Below are 18,200 nucleotides of genomic sequence, written 5' to 3'. Positions count from 1 at the left end.
ACTTACACGACCTCTGAGCATTGGTGAAAGTGTCACAGCTGATTTTGGGAATCCGTGAGTTATATGACCGAAGGTTTCCCTTATTAATCAATCTGCCTAAATGAAGACAGAACCTGGACTACAGATGGGCTTAAGACGATAAACCGGGTTAAGGACAAAGGTGAGCTTTGAATGATAATGTTTTCTATTCCAGATTTTCAGGTTCCTGTCCTGTCTGATTCAATGAACACGCTGTCATTTATGTGATCGGACTGAAATGTTATGAACTGATGTGATCTAATAACAAAGATCAGTTGATTCCATATAATTAATAATTTACTATGGTAAGAAACTATAGTTTTCGTCCAAATATCCTGGTTACTACAGTTTTTGTTATCACAGTGAAATTATCATGAGCTAATATGGCATTTCCATATTGTACAGAGCTTTCAGAGTCTATCTCTGTATTATTAGTATATTATTATTATAATACCTATAGAGTCTATATCTGTAATAACCTCTGTATTTTTGTAGTGGCTAATACCAACTTAGCACAGTGTTGGAATAGAAGTCCTATAGGTAAATGTCCGTGGCCCTACATTTATTTTAAACTATTATTAAATGCACAAATCCTATGTTTTTAAGATAACAAGATTTAATATGTTTGACAAAGCATTTTATAATGTTTTATATATATATATTATACAGTTATTTTTTATATAATAATTTTACCTCATTGAGAAGTTCTCATATGATATTTAGTTAATTTCCTAAAGGTTAAAACACCTTTCAATTTATTTATATGTAAAAAAAAAAAAAGATATGAAGCCCTACTTTGTACATTATTCATGGAACATGACATGATATTTTGCATACATTATGGTTAACTTACCATGGTAAATTTGAATAAGGCTGTAATGTTTACCACTTGTACATATGAAAGCTATTCACATAAATGTTCTTCACAGAACAAGTTCTACACAAAAGAAAAAGGAAGATGGGTCCGACTGGAGTTTTTCCAATTCTTGATCGTGTTGCTGCTCTTTCTTCTACACGCAGTACAATTGCTTTAAGACATTCCCTTTGTAAGCCTACAGTAAAACTGTGCTATGCCTCCCTCTGCAACCTCCAACAGACGAGATCTGGTTCAACAAAGACTGCCTTAAGCCATTATATTTCAGACCTGACTGACAGGGAGAAAAGACTACTGACCAAGCTTTATGATGGACTTATCGGGGGTCAAAGGGCAGCTCTCGCTGAATCTATAACCCTTGTGGAGACCCAGCATCCAAGGAAGAAAGAGTTGGCCCAGGTTCTGCTTCAAAGAGTGCTGGCCTTCCGTCAGGAGCAGGAGAAACACAATGGTGGCAATCCATTGGCCTTCAGAGTGGGTCAGTAAGGTGATGTGAACTGAAGGAGTGCAGCTGAAGCTTATTGCTGTTTGCATGATTGCCTCAATCTTCAATCACATCTTTGTATGTGTGACTTCAGGACTGTCTGGTCCCCCTGGTGCTGGAAAGTCTTCATTCATCGAGGTAATTGGGAAAATGCTGACAGGAAGAGGACATAAAGTGTCAGTACTGGCTGTGGATCCTTCCTCGTGCACAACTGGAGGTGAACAGATGCTCAAATATCAGAAGGTTTTGGGAACAAAAGATGGTGGTGTCAGTTTTATCTTTGTGCTTTAGATGTTTGCATATGTATATATTTGTTTGTAAGTCACTTTAGTCAATTTGTATGTGGTTACACATTTTCATATTGACAATTTTCATCATATTTTCACAATAATTTTCACTGCTGAAGCTGTGCACACATACATTGCTAATCAAAAGTTTGTGGTCGATAAGATTTTTGAAAGGCGTTTTTGATCTTAACGTCATCAAGGCCGCATTTTTTGATCACAAATAAAATAAAAACAGTAGTCTTGTGAATTAATATAATTTTCATAAGCCATTACTTGGGTTTTCAGTGCCACATGCTCCTTCAGAAATCATTCTAATGCGCTGATTTGCTGCTCAAGGAACATTTCTTACTAGTGTTAATACTACAAACAGTTGTGCTGCTTCATAGTTTCATGGAAAACAATTTTTTTCAGGATTCTTAGACGTATAGAAAATAAAAAACAGCGGTATTTGTCTTTACTGCTACTTTTGATCAATTTAATGCATTCTTGCTAAATAAAAATAATTTCTTAATCAACAGTTAATCTTATATGTAGCTACCTTTGTATGCAGGTTCACTGATGGGGGACAAAACACGAATGACAGAACTCTCCAGAGACATGAGCGCTTACATCCGCCCATCTCCCACATCAGGAACCCTCGGTGGTGTGACGCGAACCACCAACGAAGCCATAGTCCTCTGTGAGGGTGCAGGCTATGGCATTGTACTAGTAGAAACTGTGGGTAAGCCTTTGTTACTGTTTTCATTGTTTTTAATTTTAAATAATGCTCATTTTAAAAACATCTATGTATGTAAAGTAACTCTGCAGTGTCACTTAAGTTCAAATCTTTACTCAGGTGTTGGTCAGTCTGAGTTTGCTGTGGCTGACATGGTGGATATGTTTGTGCTGCTGATCCCACCAGCAGGGGGCGATGAACTACAGGTATACACACTTCCTTTACTTGGCCCCTATTCCCATAGAAGTGATTCTCAACCAAGGAGCATGGGGCCTCAGCAAACTTCCATGGAGACCTTAAAATGATTTCAGTTCAAATTTTATAAATTTATTTCAAATAAAATATTTTAATTGAGTAAAAAATAAAAATATATTAGAAAATAATATTTTAAATGTATTTTAAAAATAATGCCTTAGAGTCAAAAAATACTACTTTTGAAAGAAACAAACTACTGCCGTACTGCTTTTGTTTTATATTATAAATGATTCTTATATTGTGAATGTTTGTTTGTGAAAGTCTTGCTGAGAGTGGTTTATTCTGTATTTTTAAAAAGGGAATCAAAAGAGGAATTATTGAAATGGCTGACTTGGTGGTGGTTACAAAGTCAGATGGTGAATTGGTTGTTCCAGCACGGAGGATACAGGCAGAATACACAAGTGCCCTGAAGTTACTCCGAAAGAAGTCCAAAGTCTGGAAACCAAAGGTGTGCGGCTTTACAATCATGCTTTTAATTCACAAATTGCACATACTCTACAAGAAAAGAATTATAATTAAATTTGTTCAATATTTTATTTAGTGAAATATAATATAACCATCCGTTCTGCAAATTCGCATCTTGTTTAAAGGAAATAGCCATTTAAGAATCAGGTTTTAGCTCATTTCAGAACAGACAGACAGCAGAATTGTTTTTAGAGGTGTTAGAGGGAAAGATTTGGGGGGGGGGGGGGGGGGGGGGGAATCACACATACATTACCATTCAAATGTTTGGGGTCGGAAAGATTTTTTAAAAGAAAATAATATTTTTATTCAGCAAGAATGCAAGTTGATCAAAGGTGACAGTAAAGTATTTTACATTGTCAAAAAAGACGGTCAAATAAATGTTGTTTTTTTTAACTTTCCATAAGAAAGAACAAAAAATAATGTTACAGCAATATTAAGCAGCACAAATATATTTTAAACATATAATAAGAAATGTTTCTTGAGCAGCAAATCACCATATTAGAATGATTTCTGAAGGATTATGTGATACTGAAGACTGCTGAAAATTCTGCTTTCCTTTCACAGAAATAAACTGCATTTTAATATTTCAGTTTATTATTTTTAATCAAATAAATGCAGTCTTGGTGAGTGTAAGAGACTCTTCAAAAACATCTTACCTACCCCAAACTTTCCAGTAGTGTGTATATATAGCCCTCTCCTTATTTTAACACGTTTCCTTATTCCCCTTCCTCCCATATAATAATTGCTTTCATGTTAAACTTGTTTTATTCATGTATCCTTATTCTCTGCTAAAAAGAACTGTCCTGGCCAGTGGAGTAGTCTGTTGTCTTTTCCCATCATGCTCTGCTCTGCGTTGTCAAGTCTTTCCTCTTTGTCCCCTCACCCCCAGTATTACTTCTTCCCGCAGGGCACAGAGCCAACATAGGCAGCCCTTTGAATGGCCAAATGTTGCCTCATGCATTTCACTGATTAGAGGCCACCCACATGGATGAAAACCGCTAAAGCCTTTGTCTCCTCTCAGCAGCATGATTTCTGAGCTCCATCCCTGTACTGGAGAATGCGACGGTCATATTGATTTTTAATTTTTTTTCACCCTCCCTAAAGACTCTAGTATATAGGTCTTTCAGTGAAAACGAGGATGGAGTGATGTGTGTGGGCGAACACCCTTTACATTTCCACATTCTGGCTGCTCCAAAGTATAGCATCTTCCCGCTTTCATTCTCTCGGTTCATTTCTTCCTCTGCTTTCTGTTTTTTAATATTTCTTTAACTCTCCACATCTACACCAGCACATTTTATATGCTTTCTTTCTCTTTCCCATTTGTGGTCAGGTGGTCCGCATATCTTCTCAGACGGGGCAAGGTGTGCCTGAGCTATGGGATACCATGCTACAGTTCCAGGACACGATGCTGAGCAGCGGGGAGCTCCGAGTCCGGCGGCAAACTCAGCAGAAGGTGTGGTTGTGGAATCTGATCCAGGAGAATGCTCTACGCCACTTCCAGCAGCATCCAGCGGTGCGTGCCGAGCTCCCGGAGCTGGAACGAAGGGTCACGTGTGGAGATATCTCACCAGGCCTTGCAGCTGACCTCCTTCTGAAAGTTTTCTCCACCGTACAGTGATGGAAGGCCGTTCCATGGGAAGCTATAAGCCAAGGCTTATTGGAAAGATATAACAGAAAGATTGAGTCTTCCAACATTTGATTTCTTCTTATTGTGTTTCATATGGTTTTAAAGGATTTTAATAGCTGATGACATTTGATAATTATGATAGGTGAGATAACCGCCTCTGTATTATCTTGCAAAGTTGCTTAAATTGTATTTAAAGAAAAGGAAATTAAATGATTAATAACTTTTACACCCTTTGACCTGAAATCTGTTACTTGTATGGGACCCAGCAATAAAATATTTCTGTTGGTCCACTCGAGCCACCGATTAGTTTTTTTCATTTTATTTTTACTTGCCAGCAAACATTTACACTGATCTCTTAAAATAAATAGAGCTATTAGGAAAAACCTAGAATTTTGTTTTTTCCCCATTGAAAACAGTTTCGGGAAAATAATAGCTTTTGGTGTAAAACATTGCTGTCCTGCAAACATTTGACTGATGAAAAAAAAAAAATCAATAATAGAATGCAGTCATTTTTTATTTATACAAGAATATATTATAAAAATTATTATACAATTCTTTCAACATTACCATATTTTTAATTGAATATTTTCTTTATCAAAAAAAGAAGTGAAAAGCTACATGCAAACATTCTGAAAAGATATATAAACTCTTGTTGGAAAAGCTTTTAGTGTAAAATATTAATGTTAGTAATGTTTTTTTGTTGTTGTTGTTGTTTATACAGGCTATCCATCCTGAGATTGTCACAAATTTTACATATCTTGATAAGCGATATATGATATCTGGAACTCTATGGAAGATTCCATTCCATGTAAATTACCTTCAACAGTATATTGTTTATATTCGTGTATTTTTAAATAGAAATCCTATAGAGTGTACACAGATGCTGTGTAAACTATTAACATTACTGTAGTATACTGTTGTGATAAATGTTTCCCTGTGAAAAGACTAAACCTTTGTTTAGTCTTGGGGTGTTTGTTCCAAATCACCAGAACAGAGTTATTTTTACAATTACATTCTCTGCAAGTCAGCAAATGATATTGCTGATCTTACATCATAACTCCATTACATGAATTGAATGAAATGAGCTCATACAGTAAAGCGTTTTCCAGTAGTTGATGTTCTCTCAGGCTGACACTAGATGGACCCGCAGACCTGGAGAGATCTTTTTCCATTATGTAAATAAGCTCTTCTGCTCTGCATGCCACTGCTGTTTGTCTCAGCCTACAATAGTGTGCTGTTGGCCTGCCCCTTACAGACTCCAAATATGCTGACTGCGATTCCAGTCCTGTTCATTCCTGTCCTGATGTTGTAACACAACTGAAATTTACACACTCTTAAGAAAATAAGCCACGTTGCACGCTGCCATGTTGTAACCCAGCATTGTTCTGTTTCGATAAATCCCAAGTTCATGTGACCTCGTCTCATCGCTTTTGTTCTGCAAGCTGTGCGTGTTTGCGTACAGACACGTCCTGCCTCCTGTGCACATGCTTTCTAGTCATTATGCCTTGTGCTTCTGTCTTATGAATCAGACTGGAATGCTTTGTGAATACTGATGAACTCCAAAGACCTGAGGGCCGCCCTCTCCATCAATCATGAATAAAAGCTCTTGGCCCTTCTCTGTAAACAGAGATACATTAGATCTGAGTGTCTGGACTGTATACCTGCAGAGCCCAGAACTGTGGTTTGTCTGGAGGAAACCTTCTTCAGTTTATGATATCATGTTGCAGCCTAAACAGTGCTTACATACGCATTTAACATTTAGAAAGATTGGATTTTTTGTAAGAACATGCAGCACCCAAGGTCTCACTGGAATCTCCTATCATGTTTAAAAGTTGTAAATATGCAGTACTGTACAGAAGTTTTTTAGTGTCTCTTAAGCTCACCAAGGCTGTGTTTATTTGATCAAAAGTACAAAACTGTAAAATTGTGAAATATTAGAAATAATAATAAAAAAAGTATTTTCTATTTGAATACAAAATTGTATTTATTCCTGCGATGCAAAGCTGAATTTTTAGCAGCCATTACTCCAGTCTTCAGTGTCACATGATCCCTCATAAATCATTCTACTGACTGGCTGCTCAAGAATTCATATTATTATCATCAGTGTTGAAAACTGATTTTGCAGACAAAAGTTTTTTAAATAGTAAACAGTGAAACTTTTTGAATTACTCAGTGAATTATTTTTCCTAATAAATAGTGATATAGAATTGCACCAAACAAATGAATAAGGCTTTATTTTAAACAATGTTATTCTTTTTAGGATTGTTTTCTTTATTATGATGAACATTTGTGCAGCCATGGCACAAACAATCAAAATGGATTTTAATACATCAAAATCCACATCATAAAAGAGATGTATTCAAGCATTTGTGAATTGCAGAGAATTTTTGAACAAATTAATAGGGCAAAAAAGTCACATAATAAAGCCACATTTTCTCCGGAATCAGAAGGTATTCACAGCCATGCGTGCTGTTAGCATTCAAATAAAAAAATAACAAACTGAACAATGACATGCTACTCTACACTGTAAAAATAAATAATAAGTTGAGCCAACTTAAAATTAAGGCAACCAGCTTCAGCAGATTTTGGAGTTCTCTCAACTTAGTTTTGTATTTTTGTCTTAAAACAACAAGTTGAGAAAACTCAAAAATCTGCTGAAGCTGGTTGCCTTAAAATCTAAACTTTTTTTACAGTGTATTTGGGCCCCTTAGTCCACCTATAAAGCAACAGTTCCTTGTAGTTTTGCTGGTCTCTCCCTGCTGTGTTTGTGCTATTTGCCTCTCTTACATCTACAGTCACATGTGCATGTGCTCGGCTGGCTGCCTCGCCGTCTCTCTAGTGACTGATGAGTGTGTAAGGCATTTCCTTCAGGGCTGTGAGCTCGGTTGCTGCAAAACAATCCTATGAGTGACAAACTAATGGGACAAGCCTGGAAGTGTCGCGATAAACCCTTTGTAATCCCTGTGGCCACATCTGCAAATTACAGTATCATTCTGTGGGGTGTTCTACTGTTGCAGAATAAATATTATATTTACAGTACCTTAAAGGGATAGTTCACCCCCAAAAAATTAAATTCCAAGCCTGATACTTGACCCCATTGCCTTCCCCACTGGACAGAAAATACTTGTGTTCTACTGACACTGGAAAGTCATATAACTGGAATGACATGAGCAAATGAAGACAGAAGCTTATCTTTTTTTATTTTGGTGAATTGTCCGTTTAAAACCTTTATTTTAAAACTTTAAGGTATGGCTGAAAAATATAATATTACAGGTATTGTTTTGTGTGTGCAAATGTACAGCTCCCAAGGCTAAATGCTTTCCAAAAGAAAATGTCTGCTTCAGAAATAAGAGAAGAGGAACTCAACTGACCTGTAGTAATATATTTGAGTGAATAATTATTCTTAGAAACTATTGAACGATGGTATCGAATAGAGATTAATTCCTTTGAGTAACTCAGTGAAAAGCTGGCTGCCGCCCATTTTCGCTCAATGAATTCCATCTGGTCTCTGTCCCAAAATCAGGGTTTGATCAGGCCATGGTCCCACTGGTTATACTATTGCCGCCACAATGCTGATGTCAAAATCAACCTCGTCAGATACAAATGTATTTCCTGGCAGCGCCGAGTGGCTCTACCCTCAAGCGGTAACACAGCGTGGCTTGCGTTCTTGATGGTAATGGAGTGTCTTGAGATGGCAGGCAAACTCTCCTCAGGCCTCTAAACTCAATCCTTTTTAATCCCGGGTCTAATTGCTCGCTTTGCCAGCCAAAGTGAATTCAGCTGCTGGCTGTCTATGAGACCAACAGTCCCTTTAGAGCACAATGTAATAACATCATAGATTTACAGAAATTAAAAATTTAAACAAAAACAGCAACGTGGCATCTCGCCTGTCAAAGAGGCCAGTGGCCTTCGTAAGAAAAGAGCAGTGTGTCATTCGTCTCCCTCACTGAATTATCCCTCCCTTAAAAGTAAAGTTTAAAAAAATAGTGATGAAAGGAAGATTGCACTACCTGTCCTCTCATATTTTATACATATACAACTCTATTGTCATGAGCAGATGAGATTATTTAAATCAGGCTGACACAACACATTTCCATTGTGGTGCTGAGTTGTATTTTCCACAGAAAATATCAAAATCTAGTTTTATTTTTTCAATGGTTTCGTTATTCACTTTTCATTTTGTGTTAGCCTATTTTAAAAGGATGAAAAGTATTTAGCCTATGATTGCATTTGCAAAATCCTGTTTTTGATTCGATTGTTTGGAAGTGTATGCAGGGGTGTATTTCTTTTTATTCTGTGCATGCCATAATTTGCTGAGAAAACACAACTAGAGTTGCATTTTAGAAGGAAATTCCATGCTTGCAAAGCAGCAACAGCACGGAAGTAGACTGTCTAAAACCCTCAAGACAATTAGCATTTTCGAGCCATCTAGAGAACTTTCCTTGTTTTTGAATTTTGTTTTAAGATAAAAATTGCATACAATCACAGCTAAAATGTGAATTATGAGCCGCTATCCGTGAGTTTTTAACTCAAGCGATTCATTGAAAAGATTCGGCTCAAAAGATCGGTTCATTCACGAATCAGATATCGCTACCAATCAGCCACACCTGAAGATGGATTAATTACAACACTACCAGCCGGCGACGCAGCCAAAGTCCTTCCCAAAGACTTTTCATGATGTTATCATTAGATGTTGAACCTCACAAGAGATAGAGAAAATGCGTTATAGTGACAATCAACAGTGCACAGAATAACTCGGTATTTCGTGTGCTGGCAGCTCTTATGTTTCCTTCCGCAGCTCTCTTCCGTGAAATTGATTGCCCCTTTCTTCGATGGGGACGATGCAATCGACCTTATTGTTTGTATAATCACGGCAAAGACTATACGTCTGGCGTGACTACGACAGGTAAATAAAATCATGATTCATTGTTATTTTACATGACGAAACTACGCGCATTTAAGTCATTTTCAATCGCATCTTTCAATCGAACTGGTCTAAAAGATTCGAACTCAATGCGTTGTTGAATATGCCGCATGTTTTGATTAACATGCGGCATATTCAACAACGCATTGAGTTCGGAAGTTAATAGCAGGATAGAAGAAATGTGCAGGAATCAAAGTTGGACTTTAATAACTATTAGAGTTATAATAGTTGTAAGCCATTTGATATGCCACATGGTAATGCAATTGAGCCATCACGTCAAAGAACTGCTGAATAATTTGGACTGTTTCTTAATCCGAAAGAACCGATTCACTGATCTGAATTGGATTACTAGAGTTTACTAGACCTATTACTAAACTACGTGCATATTTCCAGAAAGTGTTTTATGCCTATACATGACCTTAATTCACAGTGCATTTTTTTCGCTGACATTGATTAAATGAACTAGGCTATTTCTCTAGTTTTCCCACTAATATTCTAAAAAGTAGGGGAGCGCGGGGCACAAAGTAAAAGTTGTAACACGTGGTTTAAAAAAAAGTGGTCAAAAGTCTTTCGAAGATATCGCTGAACATTTGCCCATAGTAGGCTGCAATATATTTCTGGTTTAAGTACATTTTCATCTCAGTTTTTGTTTCTTAAAATGAGACAAATCTGCTATTACTTTACTCTCCAATCTGTTATTTATCCATTTAGATTATTTTTTTTAATGCTTCAATTCAATAACTAGCACAAGACACTAACCAGTTTTAAATTTCAGTTGCAAAGATGGGGTAAATTGTAACGTTACAATGTGTCCTGCCGTGCTATTCTATGACATTAGCGATGTAACTCACACTATTTACTTTAATACGTTGTTATGAGAAATTACGAGAAACGGGTAAATAAAGACTGACAGTCAGTGTTTAATATTCAGAAATGATTATTTCAAGACATGTAGGCCTAAAGCATTTTGGTTTATGTGGGCCATCCCAAGCATGGCTGCAATGTTCATTGTCAAACTCAAATCAGATTATTTTTCATTCTTAAAAATCGCCATTATTTTATTTGAAATCATTTTATTTAATTGACAATTTTAGTTTGTCTTGTGTATTTTTTTTCATGGCACATTATAACATTTTAAGTTGTCATGTAACAACGTGCCCCTCAGATGTTAAAATGTACCCCACCTACGGGGCATGTTGTCACATTCCACTTCCAATTTTTGAGGGTAAATAAAGAAAAACGTATACACTGTAATTATGAAACAAAGCGACATTTGTAATAGACAAGTGTGAAATTACTGTGGATAAAAAATATATACTCTGAACCCCATATGGATTTACACAATTTGAGTCAAAAAGTGTTACTTTGTGCCCTGCTCTCCCCTAATTTCCCAACACGTGCGAGTGACAAATGGCCTGGCTAATAGAAGGGGCGAAAAACATCTGTATAACAATTGTACCCTTTAGAGCATTGTTTTTGGGAATTTGTTTTTGTAAAACTTTTCCTCTGCTTCACATTTAGAACTTGAAGATCCTGAAGTCACTTCTGCCAGTGGAGTCTCTCACACCAATGAGGACAGTTATGCTTGCCTTGAGGAATTGGAGAGGATCAACAAAGAAATAGAGGCAGTAAAGTGTGAGGTGGAGAAAGAACAAAAAAGACTGTCTCGTTATCAGACATCACAGTCCCTCGTGCAGACAGATGCAGGTCTTTGCTCTGAGAAATATTTGAAAACCACCAACAGTAAGGCTAAAGACCAGAATGGAAATCATTTGAGATACAAAAAACCTGTTTCCACAACCAGCGGTCTTAAGTATGTGGTTGATCGTGCCAGACCCAAGACTGATTTGGAATATGACCCTTGTTCCAATTTCTCAGCAGACTTATTATCTAGCAGCTCAGTAGATTGTAAGCTAAAGTCAACCGATAAAGCGGATACTGAAAATAGCCTGAAGAATAACCAAACAGGAAAAAATGTTCCGCCTCTCTCCTGTCATTTTGATGACTCTGACGATGAAGGTGCCTTGGTCATTGACATTCCATCTTCAGCAAAAGATCAGGTAAAATGCAGGACCAAACAGAAAGGCAAGAGTACTCCACATTTACCTGAGGGCAATTATGCTGTTAATAATGATCTTCTTGCAAATGACCAAACAAAACCCAGGCAGCACAAGGAAAAGTTGTCTTCTGATGGACTTCAAAGTCATGAAATTAAAAATAGAGTAGTTGACCTAGAGAAAGAAAGGACCTCTGTGAAACCTGTGATGATTCCTCAAGAACCAGTGTCTTCTGAAGGGGAACTTGTCATTGATGTGTCCCCTCTACAAGATGAACACAAGATTTCAAACCAGTGTGGAACCACAATCAAGGAACTACCTGGATTATGCCCTATTAGCGATGCCCCAGCTGAAGATGGTGAAGAGGCTAATGAAGGGCCCTTAAATAAACGGGTAATGACTGCAAAGCACTCCGTAAAAGAAACCAAGCCTTTTCTGGAGGATCTAACAGAAGTGTCTGAAGCAGTTAACTCTACAAATCTCGATATGGAGGCATTTGTTACACAAAAAGAGGAAAAAGCTCACAACATGGAAAACGTCCTGCATGACATTTCTACATGTCTAGACAATCTGAGAAGTGAGAGTGAGAGGATCAAATGCAATCAAGTTGTTAAGATGCTTCCTGTCAGTTCTGTTTATGGAGATGAATATATTTCCTCACAGTCTCCTGCGGTTGTTGTACAAGATGCAACTTTTGAGGCTGAACCGCAAATTGACATCTCAAGTTATACTCAAAAGTCAGAAGTTATTCCTTCTAACAAGATTTCCCAAGAGCAAGCACTTCAGCAGTACTTCGCCATGGTCTCATCTCAGTCCTTTCCTTCATCCTTACCTAATGTAGAAGAGCACAGATGTGGTCCACATTCTCAAAACCTGGCTGAAACATCTTGGTCAACTGTTCCAAAAAGTCCTATTGAACAATTTGTTCAGAATATGCCTGCATATGTTTCACGGATTGACACTGGAACGGTTTCTGCACCAACAATTAGTCAATTAAACCGAAGAACAACTGTGGCGCAAAAATTACCAACATCAATTGCATCATTCCCTGTTCCCTGTGATATACCGGTTCCTTCACAGATCTTTGCATCTGCAGCAATGGCAGGAAGTTATAATGAAGCCATTGCGATTGACTCCAGTTCTGACGAGGAGCTTAGGTACTCGGACCTAGATCTTTCAGAATCTGACCCAATGGAAGAGTGCTACAGAATCTTCATGGAAGCCAACCAAAATGAAGGTCCTGTGGTTCAGTGTGATCCTCCTGTAAGTATTCATATATTGTAATTTTCTCTTATGTAGATCTTCTGTTGTGTGGCCACACTACCGTTCAAAAGTCTGGAGTTATTTATTCATTTGTTTGATCAAAAATAATTATGAAATAATAACGTAATTTTGTGAAATATAATTCCAAATTAACTCTTCTATTTGAATAAAATTTTACTTTAATTTTCAGCAGCCTTTACCCAGTCTTCAGGGTCACATGATCCTTCACAAATGATATACTGATTTGGTGCTCAAAAAGCATTTATTTTTAGAATAAATGTTGCTTAATTTAATATAGCTTTATATTGCTCGGCGCTGGTTTTTACTGACTGATCAAGTTGAATCGGTGTTTGTTGGGTCGTGGAATGTCTAAGAAGTGACGTAATGTAACTTTAATGTATAATAGGCCTTATAAGTGTTTTTCTTGTCATTGTAGTCAATTGACCGTATTCTTGATAAATATAGATATTAATTAATTTTTTTACACTGACCCCAAATTTTTGAGCAGTAATGTACGCACCTCATATTTTCAGGAAGAAATATTAGAGGCCCAGGAAACTGAGAAGTCTAATTCAATCGCTGTGCTGAAGAAAAGAGTGGCACATGTGGCAAAGTTTGAGGTATGAGATGGTTCATTCTCTGTGTTGTAATATTAAAAGTTAAGGACATGTTTTTTCAACAAATTATTATTGTCTATTTATTTGCTCTCAAAAGTCGTTCCAAAACAGTCTGATGGTTTTTATTTTTTGTAGAACAAATACTGACAGAATTTTATTTCTGAGTATAACAATGTTTCTGATTTCATCTTTATTCATCAGCCAGCCAATAAAAGCAAAGCACAGATTATCATCCCTCTACGAGAAGGCGGCACCCAGTTAACCATTCCCTCCAGAACTCAGTTATGCCAAAGAAGAGCAGCCATTTTGACTACTGCTGTGAAAGGGTGTCAGTCCCAGGCCATTAGCAGTGCTCCAAAGAAGGTTTATGCACCCAATGTCATTCATTCAAGTGCAGTGCAAAACTGTAAGAATCATATACAGTTCCTTATTTTATTAGATTGGTTAGTCCTAATTTAGGGAATTGTCATTTACTTCTGTTTTATTTATTTTTAAGCCTGTGTTGGTATTATTCCGTTTGGTGCTACTGTACAGCTGGGGGGAAACTTGCACTTTATCGTACCTGAAGGAAATTGTGCTTTACCTCTGACACTGATTCCCACCACAATGCCCATCCAACGGCCACCTCAGCCGCCTCCATCTTTTCAGCTTTCACAAACTCTACATCCTCCACAACCAGCCAACTACACACCAGCTAAGGTTTACCTCGCTCTACTAGTGTCAGTGTTTTCTCTTGAAACCCTTTTATACAAGCCAAGTTTTGTATATTGTAACATTAATTTGGTAGCCTGTTTTGTGGCATTGAGATAAAGATATGGATATTTTTGTGCATTGTGTAGGCTATGGGTGTTAAACGAAAAGCAAAAGTACGCCAAGAGGTTGGGGCGAAGGTGCCACACGATGTTCGTCAACGCTACGTAAACCTCTTTGTGGAGGAGTTCCTGAAATCATCTGTGACAGTGCAGGATGCGTTTGAGAAGGTCTGTGTGGAAGAGACTGCATTATTTAAAGCCCTGACTGTTTTCTAATGTGCGTTTTTCCAATACATCTATTTCAATGCTCTAGGCTCTGGCAGAAGAAAAAACTGTTTATGACCGCAGTATCAATAAGCTCAAGTATCTAAGCATAGCTGTCAATGCCCTCAAGAGACTTAAAAACCAAAACATCTTGCCTGCCAAAGGTATATTTGTTATATTTATGCATGTGCTTTTGTTCAAATTACTGCAGACACGTTTGTTTACTGCACTGTACACTCTTATCAGGTCACTCTCCTTATATGTACTTACAGCTACCAGTGAGAGAGATCAGCATGTGTCTAGAGGCAATGTACCACTAAATACTCAAGCACTTCAGGGACCCGGTAAGAGCTGGCTCTCATTTCAGGGTCAAACTATAGTGCTCACCTGTGTCGCTCTAATTTTTTTTTTGTTTTGTTTTGGATGAAGTTTATTAAAATGCACAGTAGGCTGTACTCTATTTTCATATTGTGCTGTTTATATGTAGTAGTAATTAAAAATGGATTTTATACATTTTACTTAAACCCTGCTGGAGTGCTTTTTCTGACACACATTGGGACTATATACATGTATAAACTACTACTCAAAGGTTTTGAGTATTTGTTTATTTTATTTATTTAAAGAAATGTCTTATGTTCAAGGCTGCATTTATTTGATCAAATGCAGTTAAAAGAGTAATATTGTGAAATATATCAATTTAAAAAACTTTTTCTATTTGAATACATTTTAAAATGTAATTTATTCCTGTGATGGCAAAGCTGAGCTTTGCAGCCATTGCTCCAGTCTTCAGAGTCACATGATCATTCAGAAATCATTTTAATATGCCGATTGCTGCTCAAGTAGCACATCTTATTGTGATTTGTTAAAACATGGTTTCCACAACTAGATACGTTTTTCTTTCAGGCTTCTTTGAACAAAGTTTAAAAGAACAATTTAATTGAATTTATCAATATATAAGTCTTTGTCACTTTTGATCAATTAAATGCATTCATGCTATCAATCTATTACTATTTTATGTGCCCTTTTTTTTCTTACCATCTTTTCATGTTATCTTGATTTTAGATTTATTCATTTATTTAGATGAATTTAAATGTCTTGTTTTACTGATGCAGGTGATTTGACACTTTATGAGCAACTGAAGGAACACGTCCTATCGGAGGATATGTTGCGAGTAAACAACTTCCCTCGTAAAAATAAGGATAAAGCTGATTTTGCCATCCAGTATGGAGATGCCAAGAAAGGCATAAGTGACCGTGAGTGTAGTGGTTCATAATCATGTTTAAGTTGTGGCTTTCGAGTCACCGTATGATTTTATTTTACTGTTAAAATCATTAAGGCAAAACAATATTTAACTTGAATATAATTGAAGCTATTGGGGTTTGAAGCCTTTTAAAGAATTAAGAATTCTCTGGTGACAGCTTTGAAGAGAATCTGCTGTCGATGTGGAGCAACGTTTTCTGTTGACCAAAGTGGAAAGCACACCCGCAGAGAAGAGTGTAACTACCATTATGGAAAAGTCATAGAGAATCGAGGTAAGAAAGGCTTAGAATGTCTTTTAAAAGTGACATTTTTATTTCTAGCATTATCCATTGTGTGTTCTCTCACAGTGCCGGGAGGTGTTGAGACGCGCTACAGTTGTTGTGAGAATGCAGTTGGGTCATCTGGATGCCAAGTGTTCAATGTAATTTGATTTGTGTTGGAATTATACTCTTATTAATACACTTTGTCAGAGGGGCTGAAAACATTTCGCCTGCTTTGTGTCCACTCCTTTATGCCATGATTTCTCCTTGAACTGGGTTTTCAATAGTGATATTGTAGCTTTTTACCAAGCCAATGACCTAATATTCCATTTTCAGTGACTACAGTTGAAACGTTACTGTATGCTCTAATGTACATGTTTACAGCTTCATGTCCATGATGCAGTGAGTCTTCAGGGCTTTGTGAACAGTCTTCCTCAAACTTCGGTGGCCAAAACATGTCCAGGAGTCTTTGCTGTTGACACACAAACAGTAAGGCTTTGATTAACCATAATTAGGATAACAAATATGAATGTGATTTTATTCATTTAAATTTGTTTTACCAGTGTTACACAACTCAAGGTCTGGAACTAGCAAGAGTGACTGTGGTAAACAGCAGTTTGCAAGTTGTCTTTGACTCCTTTGTCAAGCCTGATAAGGATGTCATTGACTATAATACCAGGTGGGACTGTTTTAATTGAATATTTGAATCCATTTCAGAAGAGTGAACTAATATATTGTGAATCTCAACTTTTTAATCCTGCTCAGGTTCTCAGGCATCAGCGAGGATGATGTGAAGGGTACCAGCTCATCTTTGCGTGATGTACAAGCAGCGCTTTTGAGCTTTATTAATGCAGACACAATTCTGATTGGCCATGGCTTGGAGAATGACTTAACTGCTCTCAAAGTGAGTTCTAGTGGAAAGCTCTCAGGGTTTTTGAGCAATTTGTAGCTGGGATTCCGATGTAAACCTTTTCGCATTGGCTTTTAGACTCAAGTTTGTGGTTTTGATTAGAAGCTCTTAAGAATTGCATTTTGGTTGTTCTGCCATCTTTAGATTATTCACAGCACTGTGATTGACACCTCTGTGGTATTTCCTCATCGTCTGGGTCTGCCACACAAAAGAGAACTTAACAGTCTGACTGCAGACTATCTCCGGAGAATTATCCAAGAGAGCGGTATGTTGGCCTGTTAATCACATTCGTAAGAAATGACCATAAACAAACCTCACTGAATCAGAAGCTGTAGCTTTTAACTGAAGTCCATGTTGTTGTTTTTTTATGGCACATTTTCCATACACTCAGAGGTAAAGTAGGGGCAATGTACACAGGGACCGTTCAGATGCGTTTTACTCTTCCATGAAATTGCTGTTGGAGTAATTGAGTTAGTATTGAAGGGAAACGGGTCAATTGAGCACACCTACCACCATGACTTGCATACACTAAACAACTCGTGCTTGTTCCTCAATAAGAAAACAAAACACATTTTTCATTTGCCACAGTGGTGGGTCATGACACACGTGAGGATGCCACAGCATGCATGGAGCTCATGCTTTGGAGGGTGAAAGAAGACTCCAAAGTGAAAAGATGGTGACCTTCAATAAAAACATTTTTTTTTTTTTTTCTTAGTTCATTCAAGGCATGAATCAGTGCGTTTGGTGTTTTTGCTTGCATACAAATCTGGGGGGAGTGTTTGGTATCATTTAGTTTACTATAAATAGGTGTATGATATTGTATTTGTTCATAAACCTTTTTTGTTTGTTTGGTTTTACACTTATGTTTGTCTTTGTTTTTGTGGGCTTATAATACACTGGGAGTAAGTCTTTCAATTCTGAGAAAGGGAATGAAATAAAAGGCAATAAGAAATATCTGCCTCGTGTAATTTCTTCAATCATATCATCCGCAAGTGTTGATTGGCATCCAGGTTTGTGCAATCATGTGTAATGAGCTAATACGAGTCTGCTGCTTAGCACCACACATATTAAATCTTATTCATTAGATAATGAGAACAGAAGTGACTGGTAAGTGACTTTTCCTTTTTTTTTTTTTTTTTCTCTTTTTTACTAAGTTTTTTATTTTTCT

At 37.1% G+C, this 18,200-nt stretch overlaps 2 protein-coding genes across 2 annotated transcripts; both read left to right on the top strand.

Annotated features, from left to right (window-relative positions):
• LOC306873804 (methylmalonic aciduria type A protein, mitochondrial-like) lies at positions 1-6,136 on the top strand. Its single transcript, XM_079423290.1, has 7 exons — positions 1-160; positions 948-1,370; positions 1,471-1,593; positions 2,214-2,384; positions 2,499-2,584; positions 2,932-3,081; positions 4,429-6,136. The coding sequence occupies exons 2-7, from the start codon at positions 977-979 to the stop codon at positions 4,714-4,716; spliced, it is 1,212 nt and encodes a 403-aa protein (XP_079279416.1). The 5' UTR covers positions 1-160; positions 948-976; the 3' UTR covers positions 4,717-6,136.
• A 3,192-nt stretch (positions 6,137-9,328) lies between these two features.
• LOC306873477 (uncharacterized protein) lies at positions 9,329-17,975 on the top strand. Its single transcript, XM_079422798.1, has 16 exons — positions 9,329-9,631; positions 11,171-12,969; positions 13,503-13,589; positions 13,788-13,992; positions 14,083-14,285; positions 14,426-14,566; positions 14,652-14,766; positions 14,875-14,946; positions 15,715-15,855; positions 16,021-16,134; positions 16,210-16,283; positions 16,507-16,611; positions 16,686-16,801; positions 16,888-17,026; positions 17,177-17,297; positions 17,621-17,975. The coding sequence occupies exons 1-16, from the start codon at positions 9,508-9,510 to the stop codon at positions 17,710-17,712; spliced, it is 3,648 nt and encodes a 1,215-aa protein (XP_079278924.1). The 5' UTR covers positions 9,329-9,507; the 3' UTR covers positions 17,713-17,975.
• Positions 17,976-18,200: the final 225 nt, after the last annotated feature.

This window comes from Barbus barbus (genome assembly GCF_936440315.1).
Source record: "Barbus barbus genome assembly, chromosome: 8".
In the NCBI taxonomy this organism is placed as follows: domain Eukaryota; kingdom Metazoa; phylum Chordata; class Actinopteri; order Cypriniformes; family Cyprinidae; genus Barbus; species Barbus barbus.
Note: the sequence above shows the minus strand (reverse complement) of the source record. Positions and strands in the feature narration are given on the sequence as shown.